The sequence below is a fragment of the Lolium perenne genome, chromosome 2 (assembly GCF_019359855.2).
Source record: "Lolium perenne isolate Kyuss_39 chromosome 2, Kyuss_2.0, whole genome shotgun sequence".
Lineage (NCBI taxonomy): Eukaryota > Viridiplantae > Streptophyta > Magnoliopsida > Poales > Poaceae > Lolium > Lolium perenne.
Window position 1 is genome coordinate 319,169,930 of NC_067245.2, and position 22,392 is coordinate 319,192,321.

At 45.5% G+C, this 22,392-nt stretch overlaps 2 protein-coding genes across 3 annotated transcripts; both read left to right on the plus strand.

Moving 5' to 3' along the window:
• Nucleotides 1-10,144: 10,144 nt before the first annotated feature.
• LOC127336675 (heavy metal-associated isoprenylated plant protein 39) lies at nucleotides 10,145-11,310 on the plus strand. 2 transcript variants are annotated; one of them, XM_071826811.1, is made up of 4 exons: nucleotides 10,145-10,325; nucleotides 10,440-10,515; nucleotides 10,631-10,779; nucleotides 10,819-11,310. In XM_071826811.1, exons 1-4 carry the CDS (start codon nucleotides 10,320-10,322, stop codon nucleotides 10,963-10,965), a joined length of 378 nt encoding a protein of 125 aa, XP_071682912.1. In that variant the 5' UTR covers nucleotides 10,145-10,319; the 3' UTR covers nucleotides 10,966-11,310. The 2 variants fall into 2 exon arrangements, with proteins under 2 accessions (XP_071682912.1, XP_051219480.1); XM_051363520.2 differs by having other exon boundaries at nucleotides 10,631-11,310.
• A 7,664-nt stretch (nucleotides 11,311-18,974) lies between these two features.
• Nucleotides 18,975-20,221, plus strand: LOC127336674 (heavy metal-associated isoprenylated plant protein 39). The gene is made up of 3 exons (XM_051363518.2): nucleotides 18,975-19,184; nucleotides 19,302-19,377; nucleotides 19,557-20,221. Exons 1-3 carry the CDS (start codon nucleotides 19,179-19,181, stop codon nucleotides 19,904-19,906), a joined length of 432 nt encoding a protein of 143 aa, XP_051219478.1. The 5' UTR covers nucleotides 18,975-19,178; the 3' UTR covers nucleotides 19,907-20,221.
• Nucleotides 20,222-22,392: the final 2,171 nt, after the last annotated feature.

The window sequence follows — 22,392 nt, forward strand, 5'->3', positions numbered from 1 at the left end:
GTTGGCACCAAGGTTAAAATCTCTTATGGGTAAAGCAACACACATCTGCAGAGTGTATCAAATCGTGACCTGTCACTCCTTGTTCCGGGTTTTGGAACTGCGAACGCGGCCGGAAAAGAACTCCATGAAGTTCTAGACATCCGGTGAAGGCTGGCGGACATAGCTCTTCAGAATAAAAGCAACCTTTTGAAGAAATGTTTACAAAAACTTGCATTGCCTATGACTTTCTGGTCTATGGCTGTACCTAGTGCATTAAACACCTCTTTCCTATAATGAACTTGTTAAGTACGCTTGTACTCATACCTCTTTAAATCCCCGGCTTAGACATGAAGGCATCAAAGGATTACCTACATCAAACTTGAAGACAGAGGAGTCAACTACTTGAAGCGACAAGACCTTGTCAGAAGAGCCGACGGAGTTAACCACTACATTTACCAAGGTTAAACCCTAGATTAGAGGTAGAAGGGAACTAGCTCCCTAATCCTAGCTCCTAATTCGCTAGAATCCAATCATAGCCTCTATAACTAGTCAGAACCTCTATAGATAGAGTTCGTGATAAGTTAGACTACGAGTTGTTCTTCTGGAGCTTATTTGCAGTTTTACCTCATTGTAAAGTAGGAGGCTGTGTTGATCTTCTGTAAAGAGTCTCTGCCTTGGACCCGCATATGTTTCTGTTGTACCACTCTGAGGGATGTAATACTAGTGCAACGGTGTTTCATTGGTGTTATGTCAACGACTTGCATACTACACTATGCAGTGGTATGCTGGGTCACCACAATAACTAGAGCACATGCTTCCATATGAGGATTCTTGATATTCTCAATGTCGAAAGTAAGTTACCACAATATGATATAGTAATGACACATGACAATACTATCTCGTAGTATAATAAAACTTTGGATCTGTTCAGTACCATTCTTCTGCAAACAATGTACTCTCACAGTTGATGGTATCCTTGTTACAATAGCAATACCCATGATCAGGAAAACATGATCATCATGCAACTAATGTAGTCCTAGAAGCGGGACTACAAACACCATGTTCTTTAGTCTCCACACGTTCTTGTCAGTTTTTCTTCGAATCTCATATTTGAGAAACATAACAGTTATAGCATATCAAAAAATACATTAATATAGAACTTGGGAGTATATATTAACCAATAGTATTGCCTGTAGAACATATTCCTTTAACTTAGATGGTACACCACTGATCTCATATGAACATCTAGAACCTCTTTGGCTTGCAGGAATATATTACATCTGGATCAAAGAATTTTCTATAATTCCCAACGTGAATATAAATCTCATTCTACTTTTTTTTCCCTTCGAGAACTATCTATCTTTGTATTTGTCTCTCTCTCCACCTCGTAGAAGCATCATACGCAAAATTCATACATACTCATTCCATTCCGTAATTCGTATAATGGTTTTAGTTCAAATTTAAAGTAAACCCACAGGAGAAGGTAGCCATCAGTGTGGACAGGAGCCTTTGTTATAGGTACCGATGCATGCAATGCATGTATGCATCGGAGTCGCTGGTAAATCCCCTTCGAATTATTATTCTACCAAAACCCTCATCGATTTCTCGTGGCAGAGAATGGACGAGCTGGATGCTGAAGCTTTCTGGTGGAGCATTTCGGTACAGAGGGAGTGGCGCTAGCTGGCTATAGCAACGGGTGCGTTGTAGTCTCATGAGTAGATAGGCTTGTGAAGCCCAAGCTGTGTGATCCTTTGGTCGCAAGGCATCGCTGCATCACTCTGCTGACGAACGCATGTACGCATGGCACTTGGCCAGGTTGGGTTTGGAGGAATTCGGGATAGCCACGTCCATCGATCTGCGCAGGATATGGTGCATGCATGCGTGTTCCAAAACGCCTTTTCCAAAACGTGACAAAGGCTTTCAATTACTTTACAATACAGTGAAGAGGCAGCCAGGAACTAAAGGTAGGGCGACATCATGTAGTGTTAGAGCATCTCCACCGGCTGCCTGATAGTGACCCCGATAGCTATTTGGGGCCGTGCTGTTTTGGGGCTCATACCGGCGCGCTTCAAAAAGGGCCAGCACGTTGTCGAGCACAATAGAAGCGTCGGTAACCCCATACCGGCTCCTTCGCAAATGCCGCGAATCGAACGCGCCGGCGCCAATTGCCACGGCGGTTTTCGCCGGTGGGGCCGCCTTGGCAGTGATAGGAGGCGACGGGTCACATCCGCCACCAATCTCAGACGCCGCTGACACATCCACCACCACCTCGTGATGACGCACAATGCCGAGGCCGGCGGTAGCGGCGGCAGAGGCAGACTCCGGTCGTTGCAACTAAGCTATGACGAGGCCGACGTCCTCTCCTGGCAGCACATCCCGGTGCCGCTGCAGTTCAAGCTGCCGCACGGATGGCACCTCTCCAATGCTGGCTATGCCGCCGCCACCGCCTGGACCGGAGATGCGCACCCTCATCGCCGAGAGGCAGTCGCACATGACGCCGACCGAGCGAAGCCGGCCTGACAACACGCAAAACAGGCCGGCGTGGCCGCGGCGTTTCCAAGACGAGCGCGACATCGAGCTCGCGCATTCGGTCGGCCGCGATGCCTGCCGTTTCAACCGCATTGGCCGCCGGGCCTGGTGGCAAGGCCGCGACGTCGAAGCGACGTTGGCGGAGTATGGCTACCGCCAACGCATCCACGGCGTCGATGTTGGAGATATGCCCAAGAGGCAATAATAAAGTGGTTATTATTATATCTTTGTGCTTATGATAATAGTTTGCATCTCATGCTATAATTGTATTAACAGGAAACATTAATACATGTGTGTTATGTAAACATGAAAGAGTCCCTAGTAAGCCTCTTGTTAAACTAGCTTGTTGATTAATAGATGATCATGGTTTCCTGATCATGAATATTGGATGTTATTAATAACAAGATCACATCATTAGGTGAATGATGTGATGGACATACACCCATAGTAAGCGTAGCATATGATCAAGTCATTAAGTTCGTTGTGCTTCAAGCTTTAATATGCATAGTAACTTAATCCTTCGACCATGAGATCATGTTAATCACCTACACCGGATGGATGCTTTGATGACACCAAACACTACTGCGTAAATAGGTTGTTATAAAGGTGGCATTAAGTGTTCGAAAAGTATAGGGTTGAGGCACATGGATTAATAGTGGGATTTGTCCATCCAAATGATGGATAGATATACTCTGGGCCCTCTCGGTGGAATGAAATCCAATTAGCTTGCAAGCATGTGACTGGCTCACAAGTGATGTCATATCACGGTACGAGTAAAGAGTACTTATCAGTGATGAGGTTGAACTAGGTATGGAGATACCGACGATCAAACTTCGGATAAGTAAAATATCGCGAGACAAAGGGAATTGTTATTTTATGTAAATGGTTCTTTCGATCACGAAGTCATCGTTGAATATGTGGGAGCTATTATGGATCTCCAGGTCCCGCTATTAGTTATTGATCGGAGAGGAGTCTCAATCATGTCCGCATAGTTCTCGAACCGTAGGGTGACACACTTAAGGTTTGATGTCGTTTTAAGTAGATATGGAATATGGAATGGAGTTCGAATGTTGTTCGGAGTCTCGGATGGGATCCAGGACGTCACGAGGAGTTCCGGAATGGTCTGAAGAATAAGATTCATATATAGGAAGTCACTTTCCAAGTTTGAAAATGATCCGGTGCATTTATGGAAGGCGCTATAATATTCTAGAACCTTCCGGAAGAAAACACCATGGAAGGTGGAGTCCTTCCGGGACTCCACCAACCCTAACCAGCCAACCAAGAGGGAAGGTGGAGTCCGGACTCCACCACCTTGGCCAGCCAAGGGAGAAGGAAAGGGAGGAATCCCACTTCCCCTAGGTTTCACCCAAAAGGCAGTTTTTGGAGTTAAACTTCAACATGGTTTTGGGACAATCCTAGGAGGTTCCACCTATATAAAGAGAGGGAGAGGGGAGGGGGCTGGCCACACCAATTGAGCCGCACCACCAAGGGCACCCAAGGCCGGCGCCCAAGTGCCCCCTCTCCCCAAACCCTAGCCACTCATCTCCTCCCTATTCTCCCGCGGTGCTTAGGCGAAGCGCTGCCGGAGATCTCCACCACCACCGTCACCACGCCGTCGTGCTGGCGGGATTCCGAAGAGGATCTACTACATCCGCTGCCCGCTGGAACGGGGAGAAGGACATCGTCATCAACACCGTACGTGTGACCGAGTGCGGAGGTGCTGCCCGATTGTGGCACCGTCAAGATCTTCTACGCGCTTTTAAAAGCGGCAAGTGATCGACTACATCCACCACGAGATTTATCTCGTTAACGCTTAGCGATCTTCGAGGGTATGTTGATCTTCACCCCGTTGCTATCATCTACTAGATTAGATCTTGGCTTGTTATTCGTTCTTGCGGTAGGAAATTTTTTGTTTTCTATGCTACGATTCCCTACGTTCTTGCGGTGGAGATGCTTCTTAATGCTGGTTCCCTCCATTTTTGTATGTCTTCTCGTGCTGATCGATGTGAGGTAGCAGCCTTGATCTGCATCAGGTTTCGTTCATTATTCACTAGTAGAAAAAGAGGCTTCCATACGCCCCCGTTAGTCCCCAAAATATTCGAACCGCGACTGAAGGGGTCTTTAGTCGCGGTTCGGGAGGCGACCCGCGACCGAAGGTCTGGGCCCAGCGGGCTCGGTCGACAGCTGGTAGACGGGAGGGGCTTTAGTCGCGGTTGGCCGTCCTCAGGCCTGGCAGAAGGCCTTTAGTCGCGGTTGGCCAGGCCAACCGGGACTAAAGGTACCCTTTAGTCCCGGTTGGTGTCCCCAACCGGGACTAAAGGTTTTTCCGGGTTTTTTACTCCCCACGCACCCTTCACCCCCCCCCCCCCTCCCGTGGATCGCCTTTTTTTGCTTTGTAAAATACAAAAGAAAATAATAGAAAATTCAAAAAATAAAATGTTTTCAGATTCTTGTATGTTATGCAACCTACTATTCGGTGAAATTAAGAAATTCGAATTTTCACTTTTTTTGCAAAAAAGGTTTGGAAAATGGTAAAACCGCATTAACTTTTGCATACGACGTCGGAAAAAAACGTATAATATATCAAAATGATCGTGGGAAAAAGTTATATCCGAATTCACCGGGGTCTACCCGGTTAGCCAATTTTTAGATTCTCAAAATTCCAAATGAAAATATGAAAGCAGGAAGATTTTAGTTTTTGCTATAAATTACGGATTTTATATTTTTTAAATTTTTCAAAAAATTAAAATTAATAATTGCATCCTGCATAAAGATTACTATTACTTTTAATCAATTTTTAGATTTTCAAATTTTTAGGTTTTGGGTTTGTCAAAAAAATAAATATTTAAAAAATTAAAATATTAAAAAATAGAAATAATACAAATTAAAAAGTTAATGTTTATTTATTTATTCAAGATTATTATTACATCATTACTTTTGTTTATTAAAAGATTTATTTGAAATTCAAACAATAAAGAAATGTGACATCAACCAACATGTTAATATGATTGATATGATACTAGTATCACATACATGCGCACGAAGCACTTGGATGCGGGACGGAATGGAACTCGGAAGTTAAGTGTGCTAGTACTAGAGTAGTGGGAGGATGGGTGACCGAGCGGGAAGTTTGACCACGAGTAAGTAATTTGACTAGAGATAATTGTAGTTAGACACTAAACTATGCAAATAACTGAAATAATAGAAATTCTGAAAAAATAGAAAAAAAAAAGGGAGTGAAAAATAATTAGAAACCCAAATAAATTAAAAAAAATTAACGAAATAGCCTTTAGTCCCGGTTCGTGTTACAAACCGGGACTAAAGGTCACCTTTAGTCCCGGTTCGTAAGCAACCGGGACTAAAGCCCGCTATGAACCGCGACTAAAGGCCATTTTTCTACCAGTGATTGGAGAGTGTAACGGTTTACTTTGCTTCCACCCATGCATGTACCGTGGCTCTGTCACCGTAATATTTCCTCCGTTTCAAAGTAAGTGACTTACAAAAATTCGAGATAAAAAGGTATATCTGTATATTAAATTACGTTCATATACATATAGGCATCTAAATAAAATAGAGTCACTTATTATGCAAACGGACGTAAAATGACAATTTGCGTCCGCGCGGTCAAACAAATCCGTCTGTACCTTTGCCCGACGCATAGTGACTGATCTGTCCGCGTAGACGCATTTCGAACCAAATTTACGTGGAATGCGTCTGTGTGGACGACGTCCGCGCATCTGTTTTGCATGCGATGTCCCTCTCTCCCATTCCTTAATTAATGCCCTGCCCATATGTTGGCCAATCATGGCCACTAAAAGACGTCTTTTTCTTCTCTCTCCTCAATAATGAATGCATAGCGGGCTCGATTTGGTCAAAAAAATGGCACTGCTGTTGGGGAAGAACCAGACGTATACGGACATGTAATCATTTTTTGTGTCCCTACTCGACGCAAACAGATACAAATTATGTTCAAAATGTATCGGCCGCTGCAGATGCTTAGGACAGAAAAGATAATAACGATGCTACGCCAATGGCATTCCTGTCGCTGGCAAGTCTGCTAGGTGTCGCTTATTCAAGGTATCGCTTTCGGGCGAGTCACCATCGTTTCTTTTTCCTGCGACGCTGCTGCTTACGCGCGCACGCACTGATCGGCGGTTTTAACCGATCGGGATACGATCGATGCAGCGTAATGCATAGTTGCGTACGTAGGCAGGCTGGCCTTTCCAAAATGCCAAAGGGGCAGACGAATTATTGAACCCCTCCATCTGTTTGGATGGTGTAAGCAGGAGGCCATTCGGATGCGGGTTCGAGATCAGCCAACATGCCAACATGCATGCATTCCCTGATGAAGCGTCGATATATAAGCAAACTCGATGTGAATCAGGTAGTAACGTACTACTTTTTTTCCAACAGGGGTCGGTCCCCAAGGACCGAGAGATTTCATTGATTAACAGCGGTGGAAGTACATTTTACATAAAGGGTCTCACAAAAGTAAAAAATTACACACAAGCCCTTACAAATTGCACAGATGACCTCAGAAGATAAACAAGAAAAGCAATCGAGGCCAGCTCCTTCTCCCCACACATCCGCATCGCAGTGCAGCCAGCCTCACCGTCACCGCGGACCAGTGGCGGATCTAAGATTTCAAAGCAGGGTGGTCCACATTTGATTTTTCTAACACAAATAGAGCAATATCAACATACTAAAGCAAGTACACCAAATTATGAAATATATGACTCCTTGTTTCTACAAGCTTAACCGATATATCAAAAAGGTTTTCTAGGCCTTTGAAGTTTTATCTTTTCTCATGTCATCAATATAGTTATCAAGTTGTAGTTTAAGGTATATCAAATCTTGGGTTATCAATTTTTCATCTTGGGTTTGAAGGAGAAGCCTTCTTATTTGCCTTCCAAAAAAGAGACGCAATCGTCGCCTTTGGCACCGATGCCCTGTCTCCGGTCCTCTTCATTCTTCAAAACTTCTACAGCAAAATTGTTCAATCTATTTAACTATTTTAGTAATTGGCTATAATTCATTGGTCATCAATCCTAAACAATCAATCAGTTTTAATTTGCAAATAAGTTGTAAAATTTGTACAATTTTGAGTTGAAGGTACCTAGTCGGCTAGTCCAGCTTGCAACTTGGAATGCAGTGTTGCTGGTCTTCCTCATGCCGCCGGAGACGTGCAGGACAAACACCATCACGCCAGAAGCTCATGGGGCGCCGACGGCCTTCTTCTCTGCCGCTAGGGTTCGGGGGAAGGGAAGGGGATTAGGGGAGGCGCTGGGCAGGGGGACTAGCGGGGACCTGGAAGCTTCGGGGGAGGAAGATCGGCGGCCGGAAGGTGGCGTGCTGGCTGCAGTCGTAGGGTAGAGTGACAGGAGACGACGAGGAGGCTCGTGGCGTTCGTGGTTGTCTCGCTCAATCGCTCGGGTCGAAGAAACAAAGCGAAGGGAGGACATGCGCTCAGGGCGGAAAATGGCCTAATGGGCTTTCTCAATTTTGTTTTTCCTATATGGTATATGGGCTGAACTGAAATTCCAGGGTGGTCCATGGACCACCCTGGCCACCCTGTAGATCCGCCCATGCTGGGGCCGGAACCACTTGGGGCAGTGAGGCGGGAGCTCAGCCAAAGGGCCTCCGCATTGGCATGAAAGCTTGTAGGTTGAAGACGACCTTCAGACGCCGACCGGAAGAAACCGTCGCCGACGCCAGAGGTGGGAGTGGCCGCCTTTCAGCCATGGAGTACACCGACGGAATCGCCGGCGTGAGGAACCTCCCGAGAGAAGAAGAACCTCTCCCATGCCGCAGATTTGGCCGCCGGCCGCCGCAGCCACCAAACCCTCCTTCCTTCTCGCCTCCATGACGAGCAAGAAGAGGAGGACTCCCGCTGGTAACTGGTCCGGGACAAAAGGCTGGGCGTTTTGTCCCGCATCCCTTGTCCCGGGTGGCTGGCCAGGACAAAAGCCTCTTACGGCCCGCGACATTAGGCCTATTTTCTACTAGTGGTTAACTGCAAGTGTGCTCGCCAGGCACGTGAGAATTTAGAGCTGATCTTCTATTCAATGTTTCAGGTCATCATGCCTTGCCAGGTAGGAGTAGCTATCAGGGTGTAGATTAACGGACTCCTGCTTTTGGCGATGATCTTTGCTTCGCAAGGTATTGATTTGTGCGTGTGTACAGGATGAATGGATGGTTCCGTTGCTGATTACGTACGCACGCACTATAGCTTGGACTTGGTAGCTTTTCCCGCGCACGTACGGGCGCGTTCAAAGCATACGTCTTTTCGCAAAAAAAAAAAAAAAAAAAAAAAAAAAAACAAAGGCATACGTATGCCTTCCCAAAAAAGCAGAACAAGTTTTGAGCTTTATCTAAAAGGCTTGCTAGGTTTTGGACTGATTATCTTCTGTGGCAAAATTCCAAGAAACCTTTAGAAAAAGGGAAAGGAAATCCCCAAGACACGGCTCTCGATCGAGGGCGACCGCAGGCCGAATCCAAGACACGGAACCATTCTTCCATCTTACCTATTCCTGGCCGTTGTTGGCGGCTGATTAATTTGTTCAAATATTAGAGCTATATCATGTGGAACGACTTGCTATGCATCCAGTTCGTTGCCGCGGGTACACAAGGTCCATTGTTACCTGCAATTGCTAAAAAATGACCTAAATACAAATTATTTAATCAAATCTAGAAAAATCAAATAATACAAGTTTTGCACCTTCTAATTTTTGGCTCCCGTCTATGACATGTGCCCGGGGAGCCAGCGTTTTTAGTGGGGACGGCGACGTTGACCAACATAATATAAGCTATAAGTGAGCATAAGTATACCATTCGATTCATATATGAAAGATGTTTTTTAAATATATGTTTTTGATGTTATATAACTTATCTTATATCGATCAAAATATTAGTCAACGTTTTGGCTTGGAGCAGTTTGTAGCCTTGTACATAAAAATGGAAGGAGTATTCTGAAATTAATCTTGAAATTATTATTGCCTAATATCCAACATGACTTCCCGTGGTTCGGAATAGTTAGTGGCCTTGTACATAAAAATGGAAGGAGTATTCTTAATTAATCTTGAAATTATCGCCTAATTATCTAACATGATGACTGCGTGCCGTCAGGTGGCTGTCGCCGCCCGTCACTGTTGCAATAACGCTGAAGTGATGATTACTGCTTAGCCTGAACCTGGGATCATAGCAGTAGTGACAGTCTGAACACACTCCGGTAGCAGATCGATCAGCTAGTAGCTCCCAATGCGCTAGCTGGGCGGATCGATCGTTCACCACCACGACGACGACGACGACGGCGACGACCCACAGGCCCAGTCCCGTTGACGCGATCACGCGACGACCGCGCGCGTCATCCGTACGTCCCACACCTCCAAGCACACACGGCTCTAACCCAAAACGGCCAGCCAACCCACGGAAAGCGACCGAACCAGGACGAGAATCTCGAAACCTTCTTCCTCTCCACCGTACAATACAGCCCAGATGAATTCCACCCTGATCGAAGCTTCGTGCCGCCTTCCTTGGCCCCGACGGAAGCGTCTTCGTGACGGTCCAATTGCAGTCAGTCCGGTCCGGCCCTGCCATGCCACCACCCGGTTCAGCTGGCTGCCTATAAATACGCACGCTCGCCAGCCACACTCTCTCCCACCCACATCACACTGCACTCCCGAACTAGTAACTACGGTTTCTTTCTTACACACAGAGCTCCTTCCATTTCGTTCCACCTTGCCCAGTCGCTGCGACAAGACGGATACGCCGCCGTTGAAGGATCAATTCTGATTCAATTCTAGGTCGGCCTGATGAAGGTGAGCGCTACTTCTTACAGTCGACTCAACTGCGAATTCACTTCTGATTTCCACAGCCACTGATTGCTGCTGGTCTGCTGGTTGCTGATTTTGTTTCTTTCTCCAACGATGCAGAAGGTTGTGCTCAAGCTGGACCTGCACGACGACAAGCACAAGCAGAAGGCGCTCAAGCTCGTCTCTGGCCTCCAAGGTATATACACTACTCCCCTGCTTCTGCTTCCTGGTGGTTACGTCCTTGCCTCCTTGCCCTGCTTCGGGTAGCTCTGAATTCTCCATCTGACGAAAACAACGTACCCGCCCCTCAGGCATCGACCAGATCTCCCTGGACATGAAGGACCAGAAGATGACGGTCATCGGCACCGTCGACCCCGTCGACGTCGTCGCCAAGCTGCGCAGCAAGCTCTTCCCCGCCGCGCAGATCCTCTCCGTCGGCCCCGCCAAGGAGGAGAAGAAAGACGACAAGAAGGACGCCGCCGCCGGAGGGGACAAGAAGGACGACAAGAAGGACGCCGCCGCCGGCGCCAACAAGACGCAGCAGGTCATGCCGGTGTACCCGCACCACTGGTACCCGCCGCCGCCGCAGCCGCGCTACGTCGTCCACAGCGCCGAGGACGACCCCAACTCCTGCGTCATCTGCTGATCGCCGCTTGTCGATCCATGGGGTCTGCCTGCTGGTGGCTGCTAGCCTGCTAGTGGTTGGTGGTTGCTCTACTCATCAGCCTACCTGCTGCGCTGATCGACGGCGTGCGTTATGACTTATGAATGGCCGTGTATAGGTACTACGGGTTGCATCGGTGATAGTCCTATATCAATGTTTCGGTTAATACACATTACAGATGATAGTCCTATAATATAACTGTATGTTACTATTCGGGGACTTTTGTCGCACATAAATGGCAAGGCTGACCGGTCACGTTGTAAGAGGAAGATCACGAAATTCGACACCTCCGGTCAATGTAGCTCTCATGATCCTGTCCCAAACCAACCAATCTGCATTTTTTTTGTTTTCCCTTTTCAGCACCTCATCAGAAGTTATGAATCAACCTTGAATACAGTATTCAAAATTTCAATAAAAATTTCAGATTTATGGATACCTGCCTTGTAATTCCAGGCTACATTCCAAGTAATCCAAAGTCAAAATGGAATTTGAGTAAAAGATAATACAACTTCAATAAAACATGGTGGTAATTTTTCCAAAATTCTTTATAAATTTCAGAAATTTCGGTGAGTTCCTACATATTTAAGTTCATCAGAGAGACGGGATGGATGCATAATACAGTAAACTTGGATGGCTTGCATAGTTGCATGGAGCTCTAGTCTACACAAGTTTTTTGCATCACAAGACATGTAGTTTTGAGACCACTTGGACAGTTTATTCTGAAACTTATAATCCCAAAAACTCTATGCATAGTTGTTCTTACTGTGGTTCTTCTCTATATGCACATTACAGATACATTCATGTACTGCATATCAATGTTTCGGTTAATACAATTATAGCATGGTATATAAACATTTATCATAAACATAAAGATATATAATAACCACTTTTATTATTGCCTCTTGGGCATATCTCCTTCACAAACACTAATCCACGGGTTTGACCGATCGGACACATGTGGGGTGCAGTCCTTAGCAAAAGGTGGTGAGGCCGGGAAGCTAGTGGACTGAATTTTTCATGTCTTTCATTTAACAAGGGAAAGTTTTAGAAGGGTCGAGAGCTGCATTAATATCATTGACGGTGAGGTACAATGCTATCATATGACCTGAAAGAAATGGAAAGCACGAAACGGTGAATTGGAGGCCATCTGGGCGCTGGCTGAAGTCATCAGCCAAGATGGGCACGCACGTTATTCCCCGATGATGCTTATGCGGTCAATCCATGTTCCATTTTTGTGCATCTTCTAATCCAGGATACATATGGGTAAACTTTGCATCAGGTAGCAAACGTGATCCATCGGTCTACTTCATGGCCGAAAGGCGGCCACTCACTCCGCTAGCGTCGGAGACGGTTCCTTCCGGTCGACGTCTAAAGTTCGACTTGAACCTCGAGGCTTTCATGCCACTGCGGAGTCCCTTTTGGCTCCGGTGCAGCGAGCTCCCGCCTCAATGCACCAATTGGGACAGTGAGGTTGACTGCACTGCAAAGCGGATGTGCCGGGAAGAAGGAACTGGCCTCGATTGCTTTCTATGTTTATATTTTGAGGTCATCTATGCAATTTGTAAGGGCTTGTTTATAATTTCTTGCTTTTCTAGGGCCATTTTGTAAAATGTACTTACACCTATGTTAATCAATGATGAAAACCCTCGGTCCTTGGGGAGTGACCAATGTTCAAAGAAAAAAGGTAGCAAATGTGATATTGTTACTTGAATCAGTTATTGTTATTTGAGCACTGACGAGCCATACTTCTCGTTTCGGTCGCTGGCCTGGCCTGGACTGGCTGTACGCGGCTTTCCCTTCCCAGCAAGAACAAAATTCCAAGAGTGTTTCATCTTGTAATCCATATCCATCGTTAGCGGCTGCAGTCACACACACTGGCACACACTGTGCTGACAGCTCGTTGAGTCGTTGTCACCTGCTTAATCTATGCACGAACATTAGGTGAAGTAGTTCGTTCACGAGTCTTAACATCTGATTGAGACGTCCGAATACATTGTTGATTGCGGGTCAAAACAACATTCCATCCGGCACGTCACCCGGCAGCATCTTTGAGTTTCTTAATCAGTTCGTTTGGTGCCGGGGCCTTCAAATCCGAGTGTCGATTGGTCGATCCTCCATTATTAACAGCAAGTGTGCTCGCCCGGCACATGAGAATTTAGAGCTGATCTTCTACTCGCCAATTAATTAGGTCATCATGCATTGCTAGTATCAATGTGTGGATCAACGGACTCCTTTTCTCCACCAACCTCATGGACCGTTGACGCTTGCATCACCACGAATTCTCTTCCAAATATCATTTCTACGTACGACAAGCCGAAAACGTAAGGTGTCAAGGTGGGATCCAGCCAAAATTTCATTTATAGTGTATTTTGCTTTTTAAGTTTGAATTTTAGTGTTAAAATTACAGTACAACAAGCAAAATGCACTATAAATAAAACTAACATGGGAAACCACTAAACTAGTGGACGATGGAAGGATGCATTGGCAATGTGAGACCGGCGTCGTACGCTTTTTTTTTTTTTTTTTTGCAGTGATCCTTGCCTCGCGTCCGCCTGTATGGTGACCACGGGGTTGAGCTGAGACAATGTCGTTGTGTATTGGTCCTAGTTGCCGACTTCTGCCCATCTGATGACCTTTTATTGCTTGTGTTTTTCTTTCTGTTTTTTTCCTAACTTTTTGTGCTCGACGCCATCACCCGCACCCCTTTCCTCTTCCCGCTCACAGTTTTACGACTGTTTTTCTCTATGAGTCAGGCCACCAACAAGAGATCTCAGCTACAATGAGAAGATCGTCGTAAAACACAAGGGCTAGGGGATTAGAATCTAACTTTTTTTTTGTTTTAGATATGGGTATTTCCACGTGTATATATATGTTCAAATGGTATTGTGATCACACGTCGTTTTTTGTGCTATCGTGGTTGCGTTTGTTATCAATGGTGGATGTTTCCATATATGATTCTTCTACGGTATCTACATCTAACAACCTTAATTGGACAACCAACATGGATATTCTTAACTGAGTGGGTATTTGCTTTTGTCCGTACATGTTGTGGCCGGTAGGATATTTCTTATACTCATATATTATAGAAGTCTCTATAGTATATTTACATATAGTAAAATAGACAAGAATACACACACATATAGTTCGTAGATCATCTACGAGACATACATTTTGTATTGAATGTATTTTTTTTTCATTATCTTAGTATTTTGTGCTCGAGAGGGAGCGCAATTCAATACAATTCATGAAACCAAACTTAAAAAAACATTTTCATTGTGGCAACCTAATTCACCATTGTTGTATTATAATGATAGGCAGCTGAATTTTGTAAAGTGAACCTTCACATTGAAAAACACAATACGTTTTAGTGTTTCTATAAACAATAAACTAGGTAAGTTTTTAGTAACTTATGGATCTATTAAAAGTCAAAATATTTAGTATAAATTATAACAATTTGTATTTCGCAGTTGTGAATCATTATTGCACTTGTGCTTTTCTGAATATACATGCATCCTTTGGAAACTGATCTCCAAAAGGCGCACTGCCAAAGTCTGCTATTGTGGTGGTTTCAAAAGTTCTTACCAAGGATTGCCCAAGAAGCACATTCGTGAAAAACGTTCGCCTCCAGTGCAGCTGTTGTATCTGCTCATGTTGTTGATCTGGAAGATCAGCTCAAGAGATCCCAGGACCAAAGTGCAGAGATGAAAGAGGAGTTGGCTGCCATCAAGAAAAAGTCAGCGGAAGAAGTGGCTGCCATCAAGACGAAGGCAGATGCAGTTGAAGCCACACAAGCTCAACGTGACAAGGATTACGAGGTGCTGCTCACGCGGGCTGAAGATAATGATGCCACGGTTGCTCACATGATGGCCTTGTTTGGAGCTAACAACAACTCTGTTGGGAATTACAGAGGGTTTTGTTGTGAAGCTGCCGCAGGGCGTATGTCATTTTGGTGTGAAACTTCGTCTTATATCCTAGGAGGTTTGTCCTTTATGGAACCTTTTTGTTGCGAATTGGTTGTCATTTTGATGAATCTGTGAACTTGTTGTTGAACATGTTGGTGAATTTGCGAACATGTGAACCTAGTCATTTTGCTATATGGTTGTGATGTTGCTATGAATTTTGGAGATTTGCAATGTTTTTTTATTATATTTAGTTGCTGAATTTCCTAATTTAAATGTTGTCCCTGTTGGGCTATTCTTGTATGTTAAAAAGCCAAGGCCCAAAGTAGTCTGGAAATATATGGAATTTTAAAAGGCTACAGCCCAACCAAAATTTGATTTGTATATGCGAGCAAGCAGGAATTAAAAAAGGCTAAAAAGGAAAGCCCATAAAATAACCGAACCGTAAAAACGCTAGCGCCCAAAACTGAAATGGACACCAAGAAGGCCATGCCCATGAGATAACTCAACCAAAAAATCCCATGGCCCGATAAGGAATGTACCAAAGAAGGCGAAGACCAAAAACCGAAAATGGAGCCTAAAAAGGCCAAGGCCCAATTCGAGATGCTCGCGAAAAAAAACGAGGCCCAAAACCAATGGGCCCAAAAAAATTGAAGCTAAAAAAGTCAAGGTCTAATAAGAATTGGGCTCGTAACATGACAAGGCCCAACAAAGATGAAAAAAATCAGCATTACTGGGCTTGGCCCATACAACAAATTGAATGGACCGAGCTGATTTGAGATAACGATGTTATTTTTCCGTCACAATTTTGCCACGTCGGACCTGGCGTTGCATGTTCGGATCAATAATGACATTTTTAAAACATCATCAAAACTATGACTTTTCTAGAACGTCACAATCATCTGTGACGTTCCTACAAAGATCGTCACTACGAACCATTACAGACGCTCAACTTTCGACGTTTGGGAAAACGTCACAAACCGATTATAGTGACGATTTAGTGACGTTTTTGAAGCGTCATGAAACTGAAGGGTTCCTTGTAGTGACATCAGTAATTCCCTTGCACCAAATGGCTCGCCGGCTTGGTCCTACTGAGCTCCTAGACCAAGGTTTGTCGTGGAGTGGGCGGCAATCTAGGAAAACTAGCTTAGGGCTATTTTCTTGGTAGTGGGCTAAGAAAGAGGGGACCCGGTGTGGAGAAAGAGAAATCTTTAGACAAGTGGAATTGCTTTTCATAACAATGTTTAGTTTGAAAAACAAATAAACTGCAAGTATCGAGCTAATTTGACTTCTAATGTATATTACATTTATGATGATTGTTTCTAGTGTTTAATCATGAAAATATTTTTTTGAGGTTCCATGAGTTTTTCAAGATATGCACATTCTATATAAACTATTATTTTAGATGTTGGATTATTACGATAATTTGGATATTTTAACATTACAGCACCACTACATATGATATATGCAAGCGAACGCACATGTAGCTAGTTTCGATGCACAAATGGACATACATGTAGCTAATTTCGAAGTAAGAGTACCGATCTACAGTTAGACTATTGTAGAGGTTTTTATGCACCTTGTTACAGTTTCACGAAAATGTACATGTAAGTTATCTAAGTTATCTTTCATCTCAAACATGAGTACGCCGAGATTGATTGTGTAGAGTAAGCGGTGTAAAACTAGTGAAACTGCATTTCTCGAGAAGTTGCTGATTCACATTAGTGAAATATGATTAGGAATAGTATGTCTTAGTTGTATGTGTGTACACCGGCGGAGCCTCACAAATAGATGTACTTAAGAGAACATGTGTAGTTGCATCCGTCATAAGTAGCTATCACCTATCAGCCGGTGCACACGCATACAACTAAGACATATTGGTACTCCATAGCTATCAGCTAAAATACACTACTCCCCTTGATTCATATTACTTCTTTTTTGATAATGGATTCTTTATTACTTGATCGAGCAATTACATCCAGCCTCTGCATAATCAGGATGCACACAGCCGTTCGGGATTCTCAAAAGTCTCAAAGTAAAAAACATCAAACGTGAATTACATATCAATCATGAGCAATTGTAGAACACCTAAGATGATATTGGTGGCCCAATCCGTATATTATGATGTCATGCATGTAGAGAAAAAATATCGCTCGCTTGTATCCTCCAACCATGTACATACCTCTCGGTTCTCAACTCTCTGCAGCGCAGACCACGAACGAAGAATAGCAGTGCATGTGTATATAATCTGCAAAAGGGAACTATTCTTATCATTAAAAACTTTGTTATATGCATAGCCATAGCGACCATATAACGGCAAGCGCTCCCACCCTAATAAGCGTTCTAAACCCGCGTTCAATACCATGAAGCCAATTCCCAAAGATATTGGTTACACTGGTCGGAGGATACATATCCAAAAATACTTGAATACATGACCATATAGATAAGGCAAGCGGCACTGGAAGCACAAGTGTTTAATTGTCTCATTGTGATGATAGAATACACACTTAGTACTACCAAGCCAATTCCGTTTCAGAACATTATCTTTGGTTAGGATTTCCCCTCGACGTAAATACCATCAAAATTTTCTAATTTTTAGCGGTATTTTCATCTTCCATATCTTTTTGTTCTTATCAACTGGTATGCCAGGTTAGATAATTGCATTGTATAACAAACTTACTGTGAACTTCCCATTGGATTCATATTACTTGTTACCAGTATAGATGTATCTAAATCTAAAATATATCTAGATATATTTATATCAGAGATAATTAATATGGATCTAAGAAAGTTATAATTAATGAAGTATCTCCTTATGGTTATGGCTATCCACTCTTGCTCTCTTGTTAACACAGGACACAGCTAATCATGTTACTATACCCTCACATGCGACCAACTACACACAACGCAAATTTCCTTCAAATCTTCAAGGGGCGAAAAATAGCAAGCTAGAAATTGGAAGGAAGGCAGACAACTGCATCGTACAAACCGTTTTAGGGGCGATCCTTGCGTCTCCAGGGACTCAGGGAGGCACTGATCGGTGTGTATGTGAAGGACGAATGGATCGTTGGTGATTACGCACGCGCATTAGCGTAGACTTGGGCTTCTCCCGCGCACGTATGTTGGCGTGTTCAAAGCATATATGCGTCCGCCTTCTCGAAAAGGCAGAACATAATGTATCTATCCATCATGGGAAAGGCTACCAATCTTTTGAACTGTTTTTCTTCGGTGGCAAAATTCCAAGACACGCCGTTAGGAAAAAGGGGAAAGAAATATCCGGGACGCTTTGCTCGACAACGAGGAAGGAAGGCAATAACATGGAACAACGTCTGGTTGCTACAGAGCAGGCCGCGTCGGGAGACACAGAACCAAGAATGGTTCTTGTCAATTCGCCCCGGTGAGAACGAACTAATCTGCAGTTGAATGGTTAGGAACAGTGGTATCTTTCGGCTATTAAGGATTGAACTTAACATTTGATACTTTGGTGTCTTAGAAAAGATAAAATATTTTTTAATTGGAGATGATGTTTTTGTCGATTGAGACGGTTGTGGTGACTATATATGTCGATTTTGAGACCTCCAGGATTTTTTTTACTCATCTCTCCAAAGTGCTCATAAGGGGTATATGTTGTGTTTGAAGAAAAGAAAAAAACCCTGCATGTGTTTGGCTGTAGCCTGTTGGTGTGTGTCCCTGGCCGTCACTGTTGTACAGTAACAATGATGAAGCGATGAGTACCTATGAGGCCTAACCTGGGATAACAGAACTGACGGTCTGAACACACTCCCACAATCGGTCGATGATACTCGCTAGCTGGCACTGCAGCAGGTCGCCGAGGCCACCGCGGCCATTCTCCGGCGCCCACTGGCACCCGTTGACGCGACGACCTCGCGCGTCATCCGTCACCTGATTTTCTCGGGCCAAAATCTCGAAATCTTCCTGATTTAGTTACCCACCAAAATTTGTTGTGACGCCATCCTACGCGATCGAAGCTTCGTCGCGGCTTCCTTGGCCCCGACGGAAACCCCGGCCGAGCCGCTAGTCGTCGAAATGCGGCCTGGTCCTCCCTCCGGCTGGCTGCCTATAAATCCATTGCCTCCCTCACTCCACCACACCACCACTACTCTTCCTTCGCTCGCCAGAGACAAATCACACGCCGCCTCCAGTTCCATTCCGTTCGTTGGAGCCCTCTCGTAGTTTCCTTCTGTCCCGTCGCTGCCGACCGAGCTCGCACCTTCCGCCGCCCAACCCCGCCGGAGCAATTCCTTGCCGTTGAAGGACAGTTCCCAGCCGGCTTCAATGAAGGTGAGAACTTCTTGCAGTCGATTGAACTGAGATGTTCTTCTCTGATTTCAGTTGCCGCTGTTGATTATGTACGACCGGTTTGCTGATGTGGTTTTCTTTGTCTAATAATGGCTGCAGAAGGTTGTGCTCAAGCTGGACCTCCACGACGACAAGCACAAGCAGAAGGCGCTCAAGGTCGTCTCTGGCCTCCAAGGTATATACACTACTCCCCTGCTTCTTCTTATCCCTCCTCCGTTCTCTCTTGCTTTAGCTCTCTGTTCCCCCCCTGCTTCGCCGTACTTATGGACAGACTTAAATCATCAATGAATATAATTTTCACCCACCGGAACCTACCTGAATTTGTTCTGACGAAAACACTTATCGCGAACTCAGGTATCGACCAGATCGCCGTGGACATGAAGGACCAGAAGATGACGGTCATCGGCACCGTTGATCCCATAGACCTCATGGCCAAGCTGCGCAGAAAGCTCTTCCCCACGGCGCAGATCGTCTCCGTCGGCCCGGCCAAGGAGGAGAAGAAGGACGACAAGAAGGGCGGCGACAAGAAGGACGCTGCCGGCGGAGGGGACAAGAAGGACGCCGGCGGAGACAAGAAGGACGGCGCCGACAAGAAGAATCAGGTCGTGCCGGTGTACCCGCACCACTGGTACCCGCCTCCACCGCCGCCGCGCTACGTCGTGCACAGCTCCGAGGACGACCCCAACTCCTGCGTCATCTGCTGATCGACGCGAGCCTGCCCAGGAGATTCATATGTACATTTTTGTACCTGGCCTGCCTGCCTGCCTGCCAGACGCACCTGGTGCTGGTTGGTGGTTGCTGTACTCATCAGGCTTCAGTCAGCCTACCTACTGCGGTGATCGACGGCGTGCATAGGGCCGTGTAAAAGGAACTACGGCGGATTGCAGCGGTGATCGTCCGGTACCTGCTGTTTGGCTCTTTTGGGTGGAGATGCAGTACATGCGTGCATCTGCCGATCAATTTGTAATGTGCATATACGCAAGCTATACATAGAGAATTTGAGATTGTAACTTTCAGAAGATGGTGTCCAAGTGGCTTCAAAAGTGCCTGTCTTGTGATGCAAATAAACGTTTTTTTCTTTTTTGAAAACACAATATATTGAGCTAGCAAGCCAAAACATTTATGTCCCTTTTGGTACCCTAGAAGGAAAAGAGAGGTGTGGTACTTGCTGCTCCAGCTGGTCTCTCGGATCAAATTAAATAGCTGGGACTGGGAGCTCACCGAAATGTAAGAAAATAAAATCAATTTCAGAACGATTCCAACCAGACTTTGCTAAATTTGTAAGATCTTTTACAAAATTTTATTTTCATGCTCGATTAGTCGGAATGTAGTCCGAAATATCAAGGCAATCGATATATCGGAAATTTTCATTGAAATTTTGAAATCTGGATTCATCGTTCCGATTCGTAACTACAGATGGGGTACTGAAAAAGGGGAAAATTGTAACATCCCAAGTTTCAACAAAATGAACAAGAGAGAATTTAAGAATCCAAAAATCAGGGTTAACAAAAACTTTTTCTCATCATATAGGTTTATGCATATAGGTCACCTTATTACTTATTTTGAGTGTGCAATTGCCATGATGTTTGCTTATGTGTTCTCTCTCACTCTAAAACCCTAGCAATGATCACTTGATCACCCTTAGCCAATAAAAATTGAAATATAAAAGAAATCCCAAAAATCCATTTCACTCTCACATAAGGCCTATGCCATTTTCGCAAATACTTAATCTAGGCCAATTTGGTTTGCACCATTACTTGTAAAGGGTTACTAAAAACTTATTAACACCTTTGGAATCAAGCCAACTCAATTCAAACCAAAATCAAACTCAAATTCCAAGTCACATGCAATATGGTCACTTATGCCATTTTTAGTCTGATGGCCACTTTGAGCCCCTGGTTCTCTTCTTTCCATTTCTAAACTTTGTCAAACCTTTTCACCTCATCCAAGACAACATCAAGCACTACAACTTTGCCCAAAACCACCCCCTCAAATTCATCACCAATTTCAAATGGGAAGCAAGCAAAGTTGGAACTTTCTCACAAAAACAAGATCATATGCAAAATGTGATTTTGCATCCCAACTCCATTTTGACCACCACCACCACCAAAATGCTCCACTTGATATTTGTTTACAACCCACCAAAAAGATTTCCAAAATTCGAAAATAATTTTCTTGCGGGCATTCTGTCGAGCACTTGGCAGGCAGAGTATCAATTTGAGCCCATACCTCAATTTTTACCATAGACTTGGTCCAACCTTGCTTCACTACACCCTGGAGCCTCCCTCTCACCTCACCACATCAACCTCACCACTTGCACTGACCAATGTTTGAATTAAACAACCTCAAACATGCCATGCCGTGGCATGGCATGGCCTCACCGTGCCATCTCCTCACCTGGTCACCTCTAGCCTGAACCACCATGCCCACTGGCTCCCTCTCACCTCCCTGGACGAGCTCATGCCAGCCCTTGACCAAGATCGAGTTCACACGCGTCAGCACACGCGCGCCCAGGGACGCCCAGGACTCGCCCATGCCGCGCCAGAGCGCGCATGGCGCTCACCCTGGACGCCCAGAGCGTGACGACGCCCCACGCCCCTGCGTCACCTCCGCCTTCACGCCCAACGCCAGTAGACGCGCGACGGCACCCTGCACTGCCTGGACACGGCCACTTGCCCGCGGGAACGCCGCAGACGACGTGAGCATCCACGCCCTTCCGCCATGACCCGCGAGCTCCCGTCAAGCTCACCGCCGCTGTAGTGCCTCGTTTTCTCCACAATCAAGCGCGTCAGCACCGCATGGACGTCGCCAACACTCCGCGCCCATCACTTGGCTCTTCGCGGCCCTGGACCGACGGCGGCCATGGCGAACCAAGCCGGGCGCCACAGCCACCTCTCGCCGCTATAAAAGGAGGACTCCTCCGTCCAAACTGAGCACGCCAATCTCTTCCCCACCTCACCACAGCTCTCCTCGCCGCCTCAATTTCACCAGATAGCCACCACACCGCTGCAATTGCTAGCTCGTTGCCGCCGCCCGTAGCCGAAGCTCGCCGGAGAAGGAGGCCGCCCCAGGACGCGCCGCTGCTTCCAGGCGCCTCCCCATCCTCGACAGCGACGCGGTGCACCCCTCCGACGACCGCCGGAGCTCCGACGACGGCTCCGACCCCCTGCTGCCGCCGCGCTCGCCACTG